Raw genomic sequence first — 22,631 nt, 5'->3', positions numbered from 1 at the left:
CGACGCTCTGAAAAACTGCCAGGAGAGGACACCAGGTTTGGGGGAGGGGGGACTCTTGTGTTAAGCCTCTTAAAAATTTCGATCGTCTCGCGCATCCACAGGTGCGTTCCTCGAGGTGCGGGATATGCTCGCCTGTCTTGTTCGAAACGGGCACGTCAGTCTTCTTGTGCGGCGGACGGGGCGCAGTTATAGAGACGGCGGCGCGTCCAGCTCTCGGATTCGAGTCAGTCTTCAGGAAAATCAGGTCATCGTTCCGGCTTGCGCGATAGCGGTCGTGAATTATTCACGGGTACGAACACCATCGGGAATGTCCGAACGGAGGATCCAGGCGTTCGTCAAACGGTCGGTGAGCGGTCGATTGGCGCACATGTCGTTGGTTTATCGCGTTGGTTACGACTGGGTCGCGGCAGCTTCTCTCGAGTGGTGGTAACTAAGCGCGCGACCCGAAAAGGCGTCATAGAAGACACGACGGGGTAGCGGGGATTAGGCGGTGCTATTTCGAGCACCGGTGCGTATACGCCACTGGCCGTTGGAAGCTCGACGTAGTCGTCTACGTCGGACGCGTTCGAACGGCTTGGATACACGGGGAATCGTCCCCGTTTTGATTTGCGTGGCTGTGCTTGCGTCACAAAAGAGGAGATGCCTTTTTCCTGACCAAACGGAGTCCCATCTCCGGCGTTCAATAAGATCGCACGGATAGGAATGCCGATGCTAATGGATTTCACCGCGTGAAAGACGCGCTCGAAAGCTGCACAATGAGACGGCGGGGCTTTCAAACGACAAAGCGTCATTCGACTAACGTAACACCGTCTGGTAGCTGTCCTTTTGACAGCGTATCTCCGCCGTATTGCGGTTGCAAAACTACTTTTCATTGTCGAACGTCAGTCTCTGCGCGATATCGCATCGCGTGTATCAAACAGGAAATGATACGTACCTCCGTTAAGGCCTTCTTATCGGCGACTTTGGCACTTTGTAGAAGACGTATCACGTTCTTAGCCCCTTCCACGACCGCAGCTTCGATTCTTAAACGATGTCGCAGCTCCTCCACCCTTTCTTCTAACGCGAGCTCCAAACTGGGCTCGTACCTATCTGTAATTAGAATATCGATCTGCATTATCGATCGTGTCCCAACCGTTGTACCGCTCTCTCATTAAACGATTCGCACAATTGTTGATAATTATGTAACCCTTACACGAGCCGAGCGATGTCTCGCGTTCGTCCGACCGTGTTTCCCTCGTGGGGAACAAAAATCGAAAGCACATGGGGGTGAACGGGCGAATTACGGACGGGTGACTCACTAAAACGCGACTGCGATCGCCTGATATGTACACCGAAAGCAAGATTGTTTTTACGTCACGCGAGACTGGCCAGTGTCCTCCCAGTTACGTCGCTGTATGCATTCCGTTCTTTTCAATGGCGCACGAATCGAACGAAACAACGATAACGTGTCGGATTTTCAACCCTTTTGACGCAGATATCTACAGCAGCGTATCTGGGATGCGTTGTGCATGTATTTGTGGAAGAGAGTGTACTCATCTCGCTTCAGTTAATAAATCAATAAAATAAGAAATGTTGTTGCGAGCATCGAGGATGAAGAAACACGGCCAATTGGTATTGATGAAGAAACAGTCATGGCTTACCAGGCCACCGATAACGAGAGCTTGTCAGATGGTATTGAGAACAATCAGGAAGCAGACGTGTTACCAATTACTACAATAGGTGTGTATTTTAATAGTTAATTAAACTGTTCTAAACACTTATTAGCAATTTACTTTAAATGACCGCCGAGAAACTTCGGATTCGCAACAATGCGTTGTGAAAAATGTGCATATCGTGTAAATTAGAAGGTACTACGATAAATGTTGCTTATATTATTGCGTATCAAATCTTCGAGATCTATAATTATCAAAATGGTTAAGATCAAAAGGATGAAGGTTGATGCAACGTTAATATGTACAATGTATAATTGAACTTCGCCAAGTTCTTATTTGCAGTGATCGGCTGCGATAGCGATTATCATAGAGATCAGAGACATTGTGAGGAGAATAAGCGATGCAAAGGATTAGCATAATGTACGAAAATATGCGGTGAACTAATATTCTTTATCTTTAAATCGTGAGAGAATTACCATGTCCATGAACGAATCTTATTACTAACCATCGAATTACTATCGTATTTCATAAACGTACAGTGGCCTATATTTTTAGTTACCACAATCTGTAAAACGCACTTAGCTATACGCATCAGCATGAGTCACGATAGCGCATTCGGGATAAATATGGAGTACATTGAATTCACTTTGTTGAAGTGATTAACTTGTTATCTGCTTCGATTAAGGCTTTTGTATCTCGCTGTTCACGTTCAGCCAAATTCCGCTAAATTACATTTCTGCCAATCTCGAGAAACTAAATTGCTTTGAAAATCTACTTTTACTTAATTAACGTTCGCGGATGTTATTATACAATAATTAAATACTTAGTGAAAGTAACAACGTTTCGTTGAATCGTTCGTGGCCAGTCGAAGCAACAGGTACTTGTATTATTTAAATCAAAACGTATATCGCGGTTTCATCATGACACGTTCGTCCAAAGCGGAGGGTTTTTTCTTATAAAAATCAGAGAACATAGCTTTAGACTTTTGGTTGAGTATGAGCGATACAATTAATTCGATACCTTTGTTGCTGGTTGTCTCGCCATTCGGTGGCGGTGCATCCCCGCGTGCATGTTGCTGTTGACGAGCTTGTCGCACCTTCATTATCCGCATGCGTAGGAACTCGATTTTGGCGCGGGAATCGTCGAGCATTTGTTGAGCCTCCTGGAGTAACTTTTTGTCTCTACCACTAGTCAAACTCTGTATCATGTTCTCCGCCCCTTGCTTCACCTGGAATGTCAATAAAATAGCTGTAGAGTAATCATAAACTGACAGCAGTATTTAACCCTTTGCACCCGGCGCCTTTTCGAACGTCAGCGATAGAAAATTTCCATTTCAATAGGAAACTCGAGAGAAGCATGCGAGGGCAAAAGGTTTAATCTCTCGATATAATTTAAGCTCGCCACGCGTAACTCGAACATTCGTGTGCAACGTTTCGGTTCCACTTCACCTTTTTGAAGAAAAATTTCGGCATCTTCGCTACTCTCTCGACGAGCTCTGATAAACGACTACGTGTTTTCTAAACATTGTAAGTATTCACCAGCTCGACGGCTAAACCTATTATACTCTGAAACGGATCACGTAATATGACGTGGGGATACGGTTTTGCTTTCGTACACGTCGTCGCAGACATTGAAAATTCGTCGAGATCTCTAGGCTGGCCGAAGGCCAGGATCAATGACGCAGACTTTTTTCGATTTCTTGGTGAAGCCATGGCGAGTATTTTCAACTTTTCTCGGTGATATTCAACCTGGTCGTAAGAACAAATTCAGGTTCCTATTACGCATTCCTCTATTATTTTAACGAACCACATTTCACGTAAATCGCTTTCCTCTCTTTAAAAATAAATAGTAATAGTAATACTCTATGCATAGTCATTTCGCTTTGAACAATGCTATCATCGATGTAATTTTATGTACAATTAACGATAAATACAAAAAAAAAAAACAAATTCTAATGTATTATTAATAAATTAATAACACTAGTCTAGCGTTGAACGCGGTTATATTGATATTACGAATGAAAGTGATGTTACAAGGCTCGCCGCACTGATTACTACAAATCGCTGTATGACGAGATGCGTCGTTATCTCTAACGACGAAAAAAATACCGGGGATTCACGGATGATTCACACAATGAAAAAGGTCCAGTGCTGTCACTGTCTCTACCGTAATCGCGCGTGATTTTTACGCTGATTACGACAATGCTAAGGGGATGGCCATTGCAGAATATCGCGATTCAAAGTGGCAATTAATCACAAACTTTAATAAACAGTATCGTGGTCGTATCGCTATTAGCAATTCGTTTCAAAAAATTTCCTAGAATTCTGAGATTGTTCTTACTCCAAACTTCCATCCTCGGGAACAAATTAATGTAGATTTCATTGATTAAAATATAATGAATTAATTAAAGCATAAATCGCCAATGCACAGCGACTCTTTCTTCCTCTTTGCATATCCCTATGCTCTTTTCCCGAACGACGTCTACCTTGAGTTCGATATTGAGCTGCTTCTCCAAGGACAAAAGACGAAGATCCGTGAATAGACCCTCCTGACTCGGCGACGACGGCCCCATTGGTGACAGAGGCGTGTCTGAAACGAAAATAGGCGTTCAACATAAAAAGCCGTTTCTTAATCCACTCTAAGACACTATCTGCTATACAAACAATGAACAACACAATTAACTATCCGCAAAAGATTAAGTGCAACGCTAGTTATACAATAGTATCAGTCACTTGTGATAGTAACAATACAGTGACTGGTAAGAAGCTGCACAAAGACTCCTAAAACGTTCCAGGAATTAAATCTCAATTAAGAAGCAGGCTAAATTGGTGAGAGCGACATTCGGTTCGAACAGAGCTCAATGTGGGCGTCAGTTCACACCAGTAAATCTCGTCGTAGCCAGGCGTCTCGAGTGTCCAACAGTGAAATAGCAAGGTACTCGAATCCCACTTCCTGTAACCCACTGAAGATATTTCCGAGGTAGTCTACAGGCTCCCACGTCTTTGATGCACTCCTAAGCACAATGCGAGCGTAGAAAAACCGGTGCTCTTCTTTGTTTCGCAGCTACAGGCGAGTGCGCGTCGGTACTCGTCAATTTCCCATCGCTAGTTTAATTTTCACCGAGCAGGCATTGCGAATGTTCGTCAACCATAAAATGAAAGTCTTCGCAGCTTCGCAATTACCTCGTGGTCGTCTTGATTATTGGTAACCCGTAATGGACGATTCTAGTGCCGTTTAAAAGCATATCGAAGCGTGGATGCAAAATGAAAATAGCCTTAATTGGATAATCCAATTCGCTGGCACAGATTGCATGAATATGCATAAAACCTTGTACGCGATATGTGATTATGGATCTCGACTTTTACGCTGACAATATTTAGTGTTTCTCTTTCACGGCGTAATTAAAGGAGCGTAAATTAAGATCGTCCATTCGAGAATTGTGGACTAAACAGTATAAAGTATAAAATTATTAATTATTGCCAAAGCTATATTAATGTACGTAAATGCCCAATAGAAAGAGACACAGATTGAACAGTTCAACCCTAAAGTCATTAATTTAATTAAATTTGCTTTGAATTTTGCATGAAAACCCGTTGTAATTTTTAATTATGTTTAAAAATGAACTTCCGCGAACGCTAGTTGCACAAGTCGGCGTTGCAAAAGTAGATCGCGGCGAGGTGAGCACGGAAACGTTCTGAAAAACGAGTGTGTCAAAATTATAAGCGGCATTTCCGGGCGGGCCGGAACTCCCAACGATTATAGTAATCAATTCCACTTACGTAATTATATCGCCGGTGCTTGCGAAACGTACGCGACTCCCGTTTTAATATGCTAGGCACACCCTGATACCTTCTGCTCCTTTTTTCTGTTTATTCTCTAATCGCGTACGTATCTAAGCGATACGTACAATCACACAGGTCGCGCGACGTACACGGATTTCTCGTGTAACAGGCTTTTAATTCCTGTTGATCTAAATCTAGGGTAGTCCCTGCTGTGAGATCGCTTTGTTCTTTGACAATTAGATCGCTATCAAAGTGATTTAACAACCCTTTTACGAAGAAGCAACTACGAATTAATCTTTTGAAGGGACATCGCAGCTCTAGAATATTCATATATCATGTAAAGTAAGTACATATGCGAAAAGTAACCAAAGTGTATCATGAAGAATTACAATGTTACACCTACATATCGAAGATGAAAAGGAAATGTTGATACATTTCACTTATCTGTTGTTTAAATATTGAAAGAAGCACTGGGAAGCTAAATTTCACATCGCGTCGATTATTTACAATAAACAGTTCCTACGGTTACAAAATCTTGTACTACAGATACAATAATCATCTAAACACTACTTTCCAAAGAAAAATCATTTCAATTGCGCGACAATTTCCTCTTTCAATCTTTTCTCTAGTTTCAGACTGAATCGCAGATCCATCTTTTTCTTCTCGTCAAGTATACGTTTCAGAAAATGATGGAATCACTTCTTTTTCATAGCGTAATCGTATATGCGTACGTACAATTAGTAATAGAAGGCGAAACAGTGGAATAGAGGCCTTGGGACACTGCCGCATCGAGAAGTCCGCGAAACCATGTCATTAGCGCGGTAAAAGAACACGTGCCCCATTATATTCCGTTTTCTGCGTGCAAGGGGCGAACAACAAAAGCTTTCCTTATTTTCAGCCTGCGAAACCCCGCACGCTCTATGCCATCCTTTTCGAACCTACCCGCACGAAACAATGAATGGAATTAACGCGTTTGTACCACGCACGACTTTCAGGGAAGAAACACGCTCGAAATGAGCTATTTTTCTCCCCTTATTCCTATCCTACGGAGAATCCTCTTTACGTTCTTCACAAATCCCGGGGTAAAACGCACGTAACCCCATAGGGACGAAGTTGCGAAGAGAAAGGGTGCACATTACCGTGTCTCTTCAAGTGTGCATAATTTACAGAGACGTATTCAAAGGACGAACCATCTCGTTCGAGAAAAGAGGATCAGTGCCACATTTTATTTCCCTTTATGGTGCGAGAAATGACGCGACATGTCTTTACTTAATCCTTTGCACTCGGCTGTCCTGTCTGAGGGAACATTGCAAGTTCAGCGTATCACTCGGACGTCAGAGTTAATTAGTAATTATGAAGGTTAAATTTATTTCACTGCAACTTTTTCAAAAATGCATGCTTCCCTGAAGTTCATTAGCGAATTAAAAATTTTCTATTACTGGTATGAGTTTTTAATGTCCAGAAAGGCGTCGAATGCGAAAGGTTAAACTGTTTAGCAACATTATTTGCAGATATTGGAATCTTCCACAAAAAGTAATTAGATTAATTTTGAAGCTTAAATCTAGAACGTGTACGAATATTTTTACAACGTCAGAATCAACATTTCTTCCTTTCCCTCCCTAATATTCGAACAGCGATAGTTCTTTTACCTTCCATGTCTGTAGACCTACGATCATAAATCTTGAAACGCAAAGCTTTGAAATGAGAACTCTATTAGCGTTCAAACGTAAAAGAGACTAACGGTACCCGTACGCAGAACACTTTGCGTTGCACAAGGCGAGTAGTGCGTCCGAGAGCGGGAATCATTTGAAAGCGCGTTAAAAGATAACGAGCGGTAATTAAAGAGAAATCGCTACACAGTGCAATAAATAAAAAAAAAAAAAAGCGCGCCGCAAAGCGAAATTAAAAATTGTAATCCATCGCGTAGAACTGGCAATTCCTTTCCTCTACGCTCGCGCATTCGAATGACCCTCCGCGCGTGGCCCATTCATGATTTCGCTCCCATCGTGCTCGCACCGCTATGCCTCTCTTTCCGCGTATCCCCACGATTCACAGAGACGCGCGTTCACCAACCGTAACCCCTGAGGGCCAGACATCCTACAGCATACATTAAACGCACCGCGTACAGAACGAGTAATTGCATTTCGCCGCGGCGTAAAAGGGGATGCGGTTCTGACTTGCAACATCCTTATTACCGAACTGATTAGAATAATTAGCCTGGCTAGAAAAGTTCAGCGCGAACTTGCCGGTGTAAAGAGCACCACGGTCGAAACGCGCGCACGCTGCTAGTATCCTGTCGCGTAACAATCACTTGCGTCAACCGGTCGTGAGGCTTGCGATAGAATATGTTATTAATTGACCTAAATGTTGCTCAACCATTGTACGGTCGATGGAGAGAATTCCCGGTTCTGAGAACGCGTGGATAATTTAAAGATAGAACAGATGAAAGGGGGGGGGGTCTATAATTCTCTTTTGTGCTTTTTACAGGACTCGGGAAAGTTACACAAGCGGACGCATAATTATTTAATTGTGGAACCATTTAAATCTAAAGTACCGCTAGAAGTAGCAATCCATTCTGTATGTATGTATTCTCCCTACTAAACTTACTTGGATAAATAAACTTACACAAGTAGACTAGATTATCTTCGATCTCAAGAGTACGTGGCTTCAATAGAGTTATCGATTTTTCTTCATAGATTTATACTTCATCAGATTACACGATACACCGAGAAGTGACCAACGTTCAAGAATAACAGTTGTAAAGAGTATATCAGCGTGTCGATATAGATAGGATCTTTGGGTGAATGAGTTTTCCCGATGTACCCGTCTACATTCTTTATGAGCTACCGATCGCCACGGTGGAACAAATATACGGTCTGTACACGCGTGACCAGAATAACCGCAAGCACGTTTAACCGTAGCATTTAAATTATTAGCATAAAGACTACCGTTCGCGTCGATTGAGAAAATTATGCGATCGGTTTGCTGAAAAATGTCGCGCTTAAAGAGCACCTTGCGACCACCGTTACGAATCGGCTGAAGTTCTATTACAAGCCGTCGATTACCCGTGTCAATTGCGACGCTTACTCGACACGCCGAGTTCACGATCGCGATAGTCCGGTGTATCGTTCGCTTTGTTCTCCTAAATTGCTACACACGTGTCGTTTCCGAGGGACGTGGAAAGCATCGTAAAACAGTTTCACCGACGGCTCCTCGATAAGAGTCGAAGGAACGAAAGGCGATATCAGTCAAATCTGTAAACCGTATTCTCTCATTCGCCTTCCGTGGGCGTCGAACGCGACCCGTAATATCGCGAAAGCGATTCGTTCGTACGCGTTGCGTTACATACGCCGATACCAATTCGGTCGCGTATACGCGAGTATGACTTTTGTAATTCGTGACTCACGCAGCCTTATCGGTCTTCGATTTTTATTGTATCACGCGATGACGACACGATTCGTACCGGGAGTGCGTGAACCACTAAATCAGACTCCTGTCGTGTGCAGCCGAGGAGACAAATAAGGCCGCAATTATACGAGGTAATATCGAGTTCCGATTACCTCGATGCAAATTCCACGCACAGTGGAACAGCTACCACGGGTCTCTTTATACCGAAAAAATTACGTAACCTCCAGAGTACGCGAGATGTAGAGACGCGAGACAAAAATAGGACGGTAAACACGACGTTGGGGCTGAAACACGCATAAAACCGAGTTTGTATGTGATAAAACTTGCCACGGATTGGGTTTGCAGGCCACCCGGTGAAAGGATAACATAGCGGCGGCTATGTACGCCGCGAATTTTTCGCGAACACCGGCGAACTTCCATGGTGAGAAGTTTTCTAAGCGGATCGATGAATCACGCATGCGACTGGCTACGTAGTCGAGGAAATCATCCGGGATCCGGAACGGCCGGTGCGTGCACGGGGCAACGTGATTTGTGTTACGGAACGCGGGAATTATGTAATGCATCCCGTTTATTTAGAAGCACTCCGCACGCTCCAACAAAATGTCGCGCAAGATACGATAACAGCTACCTAGCGAGACGAAGGCGTGGAGCAACTAAGGTTGTCACCTTTTCCGCAAGAAAATGTAACGTTTGCTGGCTAAGAAAAAGAAATATTACTTTTCTCACGCTGTGGGAATGCACGGAGTGGTCTCAGAAAACAGGTCTCGATCTGATATTTCGCGTTCGTTCAAACGATCGGATCGAGAATCTTTGTCCTCGATCAGAATGGCAGCGCGTACGTAGTGCTACGCTCGCGACGAAAGGAAACCGCTAAATTGGCCGTAATTTAGATAAATACACGTTGAACAACGAAACGATTATAATTTCCGCGGCGAAGGATTGTCGCGACCTGCCTTACCGACAGTTCATGCGCGCGCCGATATCTCTATTATCCGTTCGAGATCACGAAGCGTCTAACGTCCGTTTGGACGGTCAACGAAGTGTTACGCGATTTAGAACACGCGTCGATATCTCTATTATCCATTCGGAGATCATGAAGCGTGCGAGGTCCATTTGGACGATCAACGAAGTGTCGCGTGATTTTGAGCGCGCGTCGAGATACTCGGTAGGAAGCAAGTAGTCCTTAAAACGGACAGGCGAGAGTAGGGACGGCCTGAGGGGCTTCCGTGGTACACGGCCGTGTGGAATGCGAAAGCGTGGGTTCGCCTCGGTTCGGCTGGGACGCGATCTCGATCCACATCGCAACGAGCAGGGGGCCGCGGGCTAAATACGCGCGCGAGCGCGCAACGGTACTCCGCGCGAGCGACCGCTCGCTTCTCGTAACACCCTGTTTATCGTATGAACGTGTGCGGACACGTACACACGTTTCTGCACGCATGTCCGTGCGAGAGCATTTACGCTGTCCCTCCGCGAGCGCGGTTACACGCACGCCAGCTCAGGACTCGAGGAACTGGAAAGTGAACGAAGGAGCTCGCTGGTCGCTCGTTTACGCTACTTCCCTCGCGGCGTCCACTAGCCGGAGGAAAAGAGGGAATACGTATACTTTCTCCGCGATCCGTGCCGTCTAATCTGCGATATCTTATTCTAACCTCATCTGCTCTTGTTATTGGTAACGGAGGCATCGAACAAGGACGATTAGGAAATAATGCTTCAAGGGTAAACGCGTTGCCTGTTGTCACCGATGGTATTGTTTCTGGGAAATGGATATTAAACAACAAACGCGGATAGTGTCGTTGCTTAATGGCATTTTAATTTAGAACCTTGCTACATCGTATTGGCTGTTTCAGAGCTATACGCTGTTATTCTAACCGATAGAAATTTAGAGGAGTTATCACGATACGTACAACGTATCGTATATTAACCAATGGAAACCAGTTTACGTGCCATAATTAGCGGTACTCAATGAATAAAAAGTACAAAACGCGTCTAAAGCAGTGAAGTGGCCGTATAATTGTCCGTGCGATGAGGAGCCGTTTTAAGGAGGAGCTACGGGATCTAAACCAGTTATTTCTCTAGGTAACGATACAAGAAGCCTGGCGGTGGCTGCAGTCGCATTGTTAGGGCCGCTCTGAATGGCATAACCCGTCGCAAAGGGAGCTGAATGAGATGGCCCGAAGGCAGGTTGCTATATAGCCCCCAGAATGTATGATGACTGACTTAACTGGAGTGGATAGAACGCGTCTGGGTCCGTGGTATAAATAGATGCTACCACTTACCGTCAATTCAAAGAGAACAGAAGACTCGAGCTAGTCGCGAGCCGGGTACATACGCACGGAGGCCTCGGGCGCGTCACGGAGCACCACCGATAGCTAAGTGCTGTCCAGTGGCGTAACTAGCATTTCAAGGTCGAGGAAGATCGAGAGCGGTACCAATTTTCGAGAACGTATCGTTAACTTCAACCCTTGACAAGTGGCTGAAATGCCCGTTACACTAGATGGCAGAATGGAGCCTGTTTATCCTCAATTCAGAACGAATAGTGTATACATATACATCATGTATTTAATTTAGATCGACTTGGTGCAAATCTATAAACTATCAAAAAACATATTCATATATAACAGAAGCTAAAATAAGCTTGGTTTTAATCCCACCAAATACTGTTATTTGCTTCCTCTTTAAATGCATATTATTACATTTCATATTTTTGTAAAGAAAAAATTGTAGATCTGGTTTATAGAATGCTAGTGTGCTTGATGGATTTTGGTGAGTTAAAATACGAAGTACCGTGTAAATAACAGCGAACGTGGAAAGCTGAATTGCTGTTGCTTACGTGCAAAGCGAGCTAAGAGAGCTAGCTCGCGTTGTACGGCGTAGGTGTACCTGTGATTGCACCGTTGTGAGAAATGAATTGATCCATTGGATCACGATGGAAGATAAAACGGTACATTGGTCGCGATCGTACGATACTGGGAACGCTTGAAATTGGACGCTACGCCCGTGACTATTCAGAGTACCATGACCCCCGATTACGAGGATCGGAGTTAATCGTTCCTAATTTATGCCAGGCTATTGCACATCCAGTGCGCCAGAGTATATTCAACGCGAGGGAAATGACCAGCCACGGTGACTGGAAATGCCAGGAGAGTACCGTTTCCGGAATAACGTATCGCGGCAACTACAAATATGCACGCGTGTTCCGTGGCCACCGATCAAATCGTTAAGAATTATCTAACCGAAACTCCTACGAACGCTAATGCGTTCCAAAGTCCAAGATGATTCATAGCGTAAACAAGCAAATCACGCGTGACGCGAGAAAATTGCATTTTATTCGCGATCCAGATATATTATATATTTCTTGCGACGGAAGGCCGACAATTGCAGAAAGAAGGTAGCGAGAAACGCCGTAAAGGCATACTTGGTGATTTTTCACCGAGAGTACATCGAATCGCGAATCGGTAAATCGATGCAACGATCGCCGAAGAAATCGGTTATGGCTTGAAGAAGCTGGACATGGTCGATTTGCCAGGCCCAACGGTGTAATAAAGCAGTAGCTCACATGCAGGCTGAGCTTTATAAACCGAAGACGTCGTCTCGACGGCTCGTTAACGGGTGGAGTTATTAAGTGCTTGCTCGTTAACGACATAGAAAGAGCAGTCGTTAGCGTGGCAGGAGGGTACATACCGGAACATACTCGCCATTATTCTGATCTGTCGATAAGTTACCCGTGAATAATCAGAAACATTACTTTTTAAGTGGAAACAGAAGCCGAAACGTGGCCGCTCGTGGCTTGACTTTAACCAGGGAACGTAAAAATATGCGTGGAAGCGTATGGTTACCACTTGACTATAATTTAGGTAGTTTAGATAACATTTGAGGCGACACGTACAATAAGGTTGTAAAGTAATCACTTTTCATTGCTATCAACTTGAAGCATTTTTACAGTCAAAGAAACGTATATCGACGATATTTCATTATCTTCATAGCTTGAAGAATGATTAAAAGAAATTATTAACGATACATCGAAGCAATTTTGGAGCTATATAAAACTGTTGAAGCTATACAAAATAAATTCTCCTGTAAAAAAAAACTGGTTTTTATGATGTTCCTTCATGTATTTCAAGTATTCTTCAATTCGTAAAGACTTTTCCATGATTAGTGTCTAACGTTCACGGGCTTGGTACGCTTAGGCAAACTGCGATCTGTCTTCGCGTTGTCTCTCATGGACTATACCGTACGGTATCCCATCGTCACGGTTGGGTACCGATTTCGCACGGTCGCCCCCGAAAAATCCTTGAACTCGTTTATCGTTAGTTATCGATAGAGCGTGCGGCTCTTGTTCGAGCGGGACGCGCGTACCCGGCAGGCCGCGAAGAGCGGTTGTAATTGATCGGCACGAAGTCTAACACGCGGCGCATTACATAAAACCAGTTTAGGCGCGCATGAGTCCGCCTTATCCTCTCGGTCAATGCCATGCAGCGTTAAGGCGAACACAAAGATGGTATCTGCGCTTGGCGAGCCGTGCGCGACTCTCTTTGCCTTACCTTGACCGTTCGAGTGATTTTGCTGAGGCGACTGCGGCTGGCCCTGCGTCAATATAATTTGACTCTCCAGTTGCTGAAGCTCGGCCTGCAACTCGTTCAGCTTACTATTCGACTTTTTCACAATCGTCGCCACGTCCGAGAGGGCTTTACGATCGGTCGCCACTTCTCTCAGCTTCTCGGCGCCAGCCTTTATCTTCAGCTCCTGAAACCAAAATAGCGAACGGTACTCGTCGTTTTGTGGCGAACCTTTCGCGCTGCACGGGGTGTTCTCCGCGACCGAATGAACCGGGAAAAAACTTGGACGGCATGTTCGAAAGGTCGTTCTGGACAAAGAGTGTTTGATAATCCACGAATTAATTCGGCGATTAAAAGGACTCGTTATCAATCGTGTTGTTATTAATGTTGTCCATTGAAGTACGATACAATAAATATCATAGTTGTAAAATTAAGTGGATCTCTAGTTAATCTCCTAACCACCATTTCAATCTCACTCCATAGAGTTAATCTCAATGTCATGTATATGATTTCACACAATTTTAAATGTGCAATTAGGAAGAAACAAAAACGAATCGAAGCTTAGCATAGATGTACGTACAATCTATAAAATCGTCAATTCAGATTATTTGACCTAAGAAAATGAGGTTTGGTAATCTTAGTAATTGCAAATTTTTCCAAAAAAGTGTACGATCCCGGATTTCATCAATTTACTTTAAGCTGGAATAACATTTAGAGCACCCCAAATTCATGCGTCGGGAATATACGTAACCGTCTACCACCTCGCTCGAGAAGACTCGAACCATGCAGGAGACGGAATTTCGCTTCACAGAATTCATTCGTGAACCCTCGTTATTATCGATCTATCAATCGTTAGAGCGCGTCCACTCGCCCGAGACCACTCCTCTCCCGGAGCAAATGAGACGTAAAATTATACCGAGGCTCATGCCACGGAGCTATCCTTTCATTCCATTACCTCCTATTATATTTGCTATTATATTTTTATCCAGCGTATACACCTGACAGGGATGTATAATCCAATCACAACCGACCCGTGAATAATATTTACGAGTGACATTTAACGAAACGATCGCTTGCCCCGCGCGAGTCGATGCTTTTCCGCAAATTCTCCAGCCTTGTCTGGTACGATTTATGAACGCTTCTGTATGCTTGAGACGCACGCCTCTGTACTTCTCCGCGAAGCAGACGTTGCGTAAACAAAGATACACAGCCCAGACTTGCGATTACACCGACATCAACGTGCAATTATATTTTTGCTCGAGCGCAGTCGGTTCGAAGTAATTACTTGAAACGCGCTGTCTCGTGTTGATCTGTGTACGTGTAAAAAGAGAGAAGGAAAAGAGAAGAAAGAACGTTTCATCTTGGGCTTACTGGTGGAGACATCGGGCTACCAAAATGGCGGAGCCGCGCTTTAGACACGGATGTTAGGAATACAGAAATGAAGACGGAAACAGGTACTTTCGTTAATGTTGCGAATGTTGAGGAACTGCCGCGTACAATAGATCGTGATTTACGAATAGCTGGGGAAGAATAGTGGAATAACGAAGAAGAAACGTCTTTCGAAGAACTCGACTCTTGGCAACTATTCGGTTCCCATTTCCAATTTCCATGGTCATTGTCTTCTGAAACTAATTTTATTTACGCTCGTCAAGGATCGAAACAATTCGGATAACTGGATCATTCATACAATAGAATACGATATAAAAGAAGGTATAATCGACTTAGCTGATTAACCTCGATGCGGTCGAGTAGTTTGCTGTTTGAATGGCCCCATTTGTTTGCTATCAACATTTGACTAACGAGCTCCTTAAAAAAAACAGACGATTGACTTCGATTTTCCTACTACTAATGTTTAACTCTTTGACTACTGTTGGCGCCTAAAGACGCTTAGAAGGCTTGCACTTGTAATACAGTATGGGCTTGGAAAATAAATTCCAACCGTATGGATACACCTCAAAGGGTTAACTGTCAAATACCCACCTCACCCCGTTGTCTATCGAAGAGTCGCGCATGATAAATGCCGACAGATGAACGGTTTGGATCATACCCCCGTTAGTTTCGAGGTATCGTAGCAACTTACTGATTTATAATCAACGCAACCACCGGATCGGTCGAAAAGGTAGCGCTCGTTGCTTACGCAGCCTGTAATTTCTTATCGCATTGCTGGTCCGCGAGAGAGGGAGAGGAGGTTCTCTTTTTTCCCTTCTGGAAGTAACCATAAATTCAGGCTCGGATCCATTAGTCACGTGGATCGTGCCGGTTTTCAACGGGCGTGCCACGGATCGACGGTGGCCTGACACGTATCGGATTTCTCCGTTCCACCCTTGCAAAGGGACGAAAAAGGAGCGACAGGAGGTGCGACGGTGGAGAGGATACGTGTTAAGGTCTGTACACATATTCGGGCACTGTCTCTGCTTAAGTTAAACGTTCGCGGACATTGTATCGCGAACGATGGACTTCTGTTCGTAGACACTTCGCCTCGTGTTCTTCCTTCTTACGGGAGAAGCGAGGCTGCTCGTGAAAAGGCTGCAATACTGTTTCCTAACCTTTTCTAAGGTGCGGCATTTTTATCGCTGCTGTTACTTTTACTCCTCTTCGAATGCAGCGAGAGCTGAACATTGGAATCAATAAAGCCACATTAATCGTCCAATTGGAAGTAGTTCTATTTACTGTACAGCCGTTGAATTGCAAGTGGCTGTATCTACATACCGCCATCGTTACCGCGATCGAATTGGTGCTACCACGCGTTTATGCAAGCCCAGCTAGCTGGACCAGAATCGGTGCTCGAGTTTTATACGCAGTAAAAATCTGCACGCGGATAAATTTGCATTCTGATGATCCCGTTTCTTTCTCTTTATTACAGTTCCATGCATCCAGATTCGGAATTTACGCCGACCTCGACGATGATTACGGCAAATCTACGGGGTCTTCGAGCCAGGCACAAGAGCCACGTGTACATCCGGGGTAAAAGTATCGCGAGTCACACTCGAAAGTCGATTCCACGAATATGTACGATAATAAGGTACGCATATACATTAATAAATTTAACTATCGGGAGCACTGGCGACAATTTTACCATCAAACGGATACTCGTCGTAAGAACCACTTAAATCTATAAGACTGTCCGCGGAGAATCCTCGGACATCCGTGGTGCTTGTACACAGACACGTGGTTCTAAGTGTGTACATACCTTTACGGAGGAACGTGGAGGAGAGGAACAGCGGTGGAAAGGATACGTACTCTTCTGCCGCGTGAGGGATCGTGATCGTACACGCTACCGCGTATATTGCGGCGCGAGGCGAAAAGAGAGGCTTCGGGGAAGAGCCGTGGAGCCGAGAAGGACGAGCGAAACTCGACATACCTTGCGTATTTCTCGGCGTATGTGCTCCCGGAGCTCGTCGAGACGAGCCGGCAAGGGCACCTGGTCACTGCTGGCCACTCCATACTTGCTCGACAGTTCGTACACCGGGTGCCTGATGTAATCGCCCTGGAACAGATTCCAAATTCCATTAGTCGAACGGGTTGTGCTATTTGTTTTTATTTCTCTTTCTCCGTCGATAACACGGAATTAACTCTGCACTCGAATGTCGAGTGTCGAATAAAACTTACTCCACCGTAACTTTTTCAGAAACGCATGTTTCCCTGAACTTTTCTACTTGAATGGAAATTTTCTATGGCTGATAGTTTTGTGCGTTGTGGAAAGCGTTATATTGTCGAGTAGCTATCGTACTTTTTTTTCTGAGATCGAATAAAATACTTTTCCTATGAAAATATAGAAATCGTTTAATCTCTAAGAGAGTTCCAATACGATCGCCATCTCAGTTTCACAGAGTGTGTAAACAGTTTTTATTCGGTAACGTTCGAGAGGGTGCCGAGTGCAAAGGGTTAAAACGCGATGTACATTGGTATTGAGAAGGAAAGGAGACGAAGAAGGCGAATTGGAGAGATTAGCTATTTCACCAACGAATTTATTGCTACATATCACGCAAAGGAAGTCATGAGTACTCGCGAGAACGTGTGTGATTTGTTTAACCGTTTCGTGTGCGATGGTGTAATCTTTGTATAATATCAGATCTTATATAATATCACAAAGACAGTGTTGCTGGTGTAAATATTCTAAATATACGTATTTCTATGTTTAAAAATTAACAAAAAGAAAAACAGCAGTACGTCCTTCGCCGTTTGTATCTGTAAGAGCGAATGGCTTGTTATTTTTTTTCCACAATGTAATAAAGCACGAATCGTCGTGAAATTTCACAAGGATGGAACCTTCCTCTCCGTTAACGCGGTCGCTAATGGGTTCCTATTTGCTCTCACCATCGTCCTACGTTCGCGGCTATTTCCACGCCCGTTTAATCCTGCTAGTGACATTTGCATTTTTCCAAGAACGTCAAAGAAGAACGATGCTAACAGGCTTGTGAATTTGCGGGGGGGGGAAAACATCGCGGAATATAATACACCTCGCGGCCGCGCCGGAAATTGTCTGGCGCGCTCGCAGCGGATGTGCGCACCACCACCGCCTGCCCGCCATTCTGCCACAATTATAAAACCGACGCGCTACGGGGACCGCGGGAAATATCGATCTTAAAATAAGTATCGTTCTCGGTATCGGTATCCTATATGCCTGGTAACGGGCCACTAATTAATCGTTGGATCTATATTTAAATTATTCAGCCCACAGTTTGACCCTGATAAACGCGTTCGAACGGTTTACTGGCGCCATCGCGCTATCTCGACGGTAGGCTCTCGTATCTATATCTATTAGGTTATCCAATGCGTACTCGTGCCGTTTTTTTCCGTGGATTTTTAAAGCCAAACAAAAAATCTGTCTTCCCGTCCGTGACAGAACTATATCGCTTTTAATTTCTGGCTCGTTCATTGCTATTAAATTCGTCTTCCCTCTTCTATACTTGTTTTTTCATTTATTTTCTTTAAATCCAGAATAGTGAAATGCCAAGTTAATAGACAAATACCACGAACACTTTCAACTAGTTATACTGTATTAGATTTTAAGTTACTCGAAAAATTAGCTACTTTGTTTATAGAAAAAATTAATTATAAAAGGAACAAGTCGAAAGTTTTATGCCCAATTGACAAAGGATAATTTTAGTAGTAATTTTATAAGATTCTCGTCGAGCAACCCATAAGTTAATATATAATGCCTCAATTATCTAAAAATAGAGTTCAGAACTCGGCATATACATTAAAAAATCCTTCGTACTTTTACTGAAAGCAACGAAACGGCACGAACTTGTGAGACAACCTAATTTATACTCGAAAAGTCCACATAGATAATTTACAAAAGGAAACAGAAAATGATAACTAAATAAAAAACAACGAATTTACAAAAATGTATTTTCATTGTCTATGAACGCGTGTGTCGTATGATTTTCGCAGCCAAGTACAACATTCCACCGCAATTCAGTCTCTCTCTACTGGGATGTTCCCTTTTGTTTTTATAATTATATGCATCACTGTTCCTTCGGAGTTATTTGCATTGTCCCTAAACATAATATGTCTCGAGCAAATATTGACGTAACGCTGTATTTGATGTGTCTACGATGAAATCGTCCGAGTTATCAATCATGTGCGTTCGACAATTTATGTGTGACTCAAATACGCAGGTGCGTTGTCGTTGAAAGACTAAGGACATCTTGAAAACGTACCACGCACGGTGCAACACAACTGCAGATGTGTTTGGATTTACACGGCTTTATTACCGGCAAACACCAGAAAACGTCCGGCTTCTTTCCCTTGTTCACAGAAATATACGACATTGTTCGACTCTCTCGTCTGATGGTAACGCATCTAGAATTCGTCTCGAGCCTTTACAGCTACATCGCGAAACGGTAACTCATTTTCCAATAAAAACGTCGCGCTCGTGTTCACACAGATCGAACATCATTAACATTTCCCGATTCGTTGAGAATACCATTCACCAATGATAAATTTCACGTATCCAAATGCACGTGACTGGGAAATTGATACGGGTAACGAACACGATTCGTCACGATTTAAATTTTTTCAATCTGTAACTCTATCTCCGCTGGTTGACGCGTCCAGTCGGTATTCTAGGTTGCGCTCCTTCGACCACCTGTTGCGAAAATCGCCAAGTAAACAACATTTTTATCCTTGTGTATGCAACTTTACGAATTCGCCTTTTTTCCCCACTTGTTGAACTTCCACAGGTCTACATAACTCCCTACGCGCGCGAACGTCCCGTACAACTAAGGATCTCCCATCTAGCCCGTACCGTATCAATTTGAGAAACTCTATAGACCGACTAAAGGCTGTCGATGCTTTATCTCCTCTTATCACCCTCATTGCGATAACGACGATTCCGAATAGCGAAACCATCGCGATTTTCTCCTGTAAAACCGGCGGACGTTTACCTCGTTACGAATCTGATAATCGAGTATGCATAACGTCGAAAGTTATTCAAACTGTGAGCGGTGTAATCCAGGAGCGGTGCGGTGGGTAAAATCGGAGCGGCGAATAATCTCGTAATCTTTATTGCAAACAATATGAGTCAGGGAGTATCCTATTCTTGTAAACCGTTCGTATACGTGGCCGACACCACCTACAGATTGCTTAAGTTCGACACTTTGGCGACAGCGAATTCCAGAAATAGTGTACGCGTTTATGCATTTCGCTTGGGTGCTCCGCTTGGTACAATTACTGGTAAAGATAAATTTGACCATGATAGAATTTCTACCATCGTTGACCGGAACGGTTGACTCGACAGGTACAAGGGTATGAAATCATTGGATGCGACTTTACCGGATACCAACCCTACCCGTTCTATGCCAAATATAATAAAGGTAACAGTAAGCCGTGAAACTTGTACGCTTTCATTTATATCAATTTACACTTAAATGTATAACGGAAAAGAAAACTGATTTAATTTTTCAGGAACAACGCGAGACATTTGTTATTTTAAATCTTGCGTTCTTTTTCTTCACTTTTTCTTCGTTTGTATATGAAATAAGGAAAGATTTCTTCTTTCAAGACTTTCTGCTGGAAGAAGATCATTTTGACAATCTTGATTACAGATATAGAAAATATTAAATTCTATGTTTTGTAAACGCCGTTTTTTGATGGCCAATTTTTCATCCTCGTCTTCTCAACTTAAATAAAATTGTACGTATTAATTTCTTCTTAACATTCCGCCTGATCCATACTATGAATGCTACTTCTTTCCGTAAAGCGAAGGGTGCCGTGAGACACGAATTAACGTTCGATGTCTAGAGGTGATCCAAGGTTCTTCGGCGGTAACCAACTTGTTGTACCGCAGATGTTGGGACGATAGTTTTCGTAACGGACTGTAAAGTGTTCGCGAACGAAGCGAAATTGTACCGTGCAGTGGGTGAAACGATTTAAAGAAGCAACGAACCCCGAGCAACGGGTGCATCCTTTGTGTGTGCGTGTTTGTGTGCGCGTGCTGCGTTTGACACACTGACGCATGAGCTATTTTCATGCATTCCGTAATATGTGTGCCATGCATAACAATCCCGAGAGGTCAACAGTCGTAGCGAGCATTGCTGCTGAACAAAGATATAAAAATCATTTCGCTATCAAAATATTTACAACTTCATTGATATCGAATTACTATCGAATAAATGTAGGGACGCTGTTACTAAAAATAAAAAAGTCGAGATCTGATACTCGTCACAGTGATCGTTTATATCCAATACAATTGAACAGTAAAAATTACATTTAATCGTACGAATCGTATAATAATAATTTAACGTGGCAACGATATAGTTAATGGAAAAATGATACCCTCTGAAATTTCTAATCATAGCCAGCCATGCCGTTATGATTAATCGTAACAAGAAAATAGATCTCTAGATTAGTATAGCGTTGCGCGATGGCTAACCAGCGTGGACCATTTTATTTTTGGGTTACGCACAATGCAAAGCATCTGTTGGCAAATTGCGAAAGTGTCGTGCATCTAGCAAAAGGGTACAATCAACGGTGTTGGACCAATGATTGTCGATTCGTTTTCGTTGAATGCCATTCGAAATTTAAGTTGAATCAAGAGAAATGAATTTTCCATATTTTCTTATCGAGTGGGAAAATGAACATGTAAAAATTCTTAGAAAACACAAGAGAATGTTACGTTTTGGTGAATATTTCACGAACAGCAGAGTAAAATCTGTGACTCGTACGGTAGAAACTCATCGTTGGGAAATAATTTAAATTCAATATGAAAGTTCCAAAGACGAACCGGTAATCATCGATGCTGGGATTTGATCGTGACGATGCGTTAAGCCAGCGTCTTCACTGCAATGGAGTTGCCATACGATCAACGCTCCTGTCAGGATGTCAGATTCTAAGCCGTTACTCGACTACAATTTAACAAACACGCTTCTAACTGTACACCGTTGCTTGTCAGAAAATACCAGTTGCCGACAAGAACAGGTGCTACCAGGTACTGGTTGGGAAATTCTTGGAAACGCATTAAACCAATTCCTAGTTGGATATCATTTCGTCGTGTAAAGTAGACCTCGTTTAACGTAAACTAAGTTCGAGGCATTAATAATCGCGATCCATGATGAAATTGCCGATGATCCTCGTTTTAGGGAAACGTTCGTCCAGTTTCGAGATACGCGTATGCGCGTTTGTCGGCGCGAGTTCGCGGAAAAAGGAAAGGGACAATATGCAAAGTGAGTGAATTACGCCTTAAGCGATCTTGGATTATGGCGGCTGGAATGATCAGTCGGGCGGCGACCAACGCGCACCAGTTCGTAAAGAGAGCGTGGATGGACCTGCGACTCACCTGATAATAGCCTGATTCCGCCATCTTGGACACTATACTCCACTCACTCACTCACTGCTTTCTATCCGTCCTTTGTGCATGGAACGGCGAAGTCCATTGTGTTTACACGAGTAATGTACGTTACACTACCGAGCTGGTTGAAAGTGTCTGCATCTCATGTATTAAGACGAACCATCGATTCCATCCGCGGGACGTTTCTAATATAAATCTTCGGACAGGAAGCGGACACGGAGATTTACTACCACAGGGATGTATGAATGAAAGACGCGCGGCTCGCGAACAAAACGCAGATACGAGCGCATTCCACCGCACTAGACTGAAGACTGACGGAAAGTGCCGGGCCAATCGTAGCCCAAAGGCGCGCGCACTACACCTCCGCCGCTATCGTTAAAGGTGCGTCCACGATGTCACTTACGTCACCTCGATGAAACACCGTTCGCTCATTGGTCAA

At 43.6% G+C, this 22,631-nt stretch overlaps 1 protein-coding gene across 5 annotated transcripts in view; it reads right to left on the bottom strand.

Annotated features, from left to right (window-relative positions):
• The window catches only part of Pkn (serine/threonine-protein kinase N), a 32,866-nt gene extending 10,326 nt beyond the window's left edge, over window positions 1-22,540 (bottom strand). For 3 of the 5 annotated variants that reach the window (XM_076904877.1, XM_076904878.1, XM_076904880.1), the window contains exons 1-6: window positions 19,065-19,181; window positions 16,760-16,885; window positions 13,384-13,585; window positions 4,138-4,241; window positions 2,673-2,880; window positions 935-1,089 (exon numbers count right to left, since the gene is read on the bottom strand). In XM_076904877.1, coding sequence (XP_076760992.1) covers window positions 935-1,089; window positions 2,673-2,880; window positions 4,138-4,241; window positions 13,384-13,585; window positions 16,760-16,885; window positions 19,065-19,175 — 906 coding nt within the window. In that variant the 5' untranslated portion in view covers window positions 19,176-19,181. Of the gene's footprint in view, window positions 1-934; window positions 1,090-2,672; window positions 2,881-3,100; window positions 3,215-4,137; window positions 4,242-13,383; window positions 13,586-16,759; window positions 16,886-19,064; window positions 19,182-22,180 lie in introns of those variants that run through there. The other 2 variants (XM_076904879.1, XM_076904881.1) reach the window with 2 other exon arrangements.
• Between the last annotated feature and the right edge of the window lie 91 nt (window positions 22,541-22,631).

Source organism: Xylocopa sonorina, chromosome 11, assembly GCF_050948175.1.
Source record: "Xylocopa sonorina isolate GNS202 chromosome 11, iyXylSono1_principal, whole genome shotgun sequence".
In the NCBI taxonomy this organism is placed as follows: Eukaryota; Metazoa; Arthropoda; class Insecta; order Hymenoptera; family Apidae; genus Xylocopa; species Xylocopa sonorina.
Note: the sequence above shows the minus strand (reverse complement) of the source record. Positions and strands in the feature narration are given on the sequence as shown.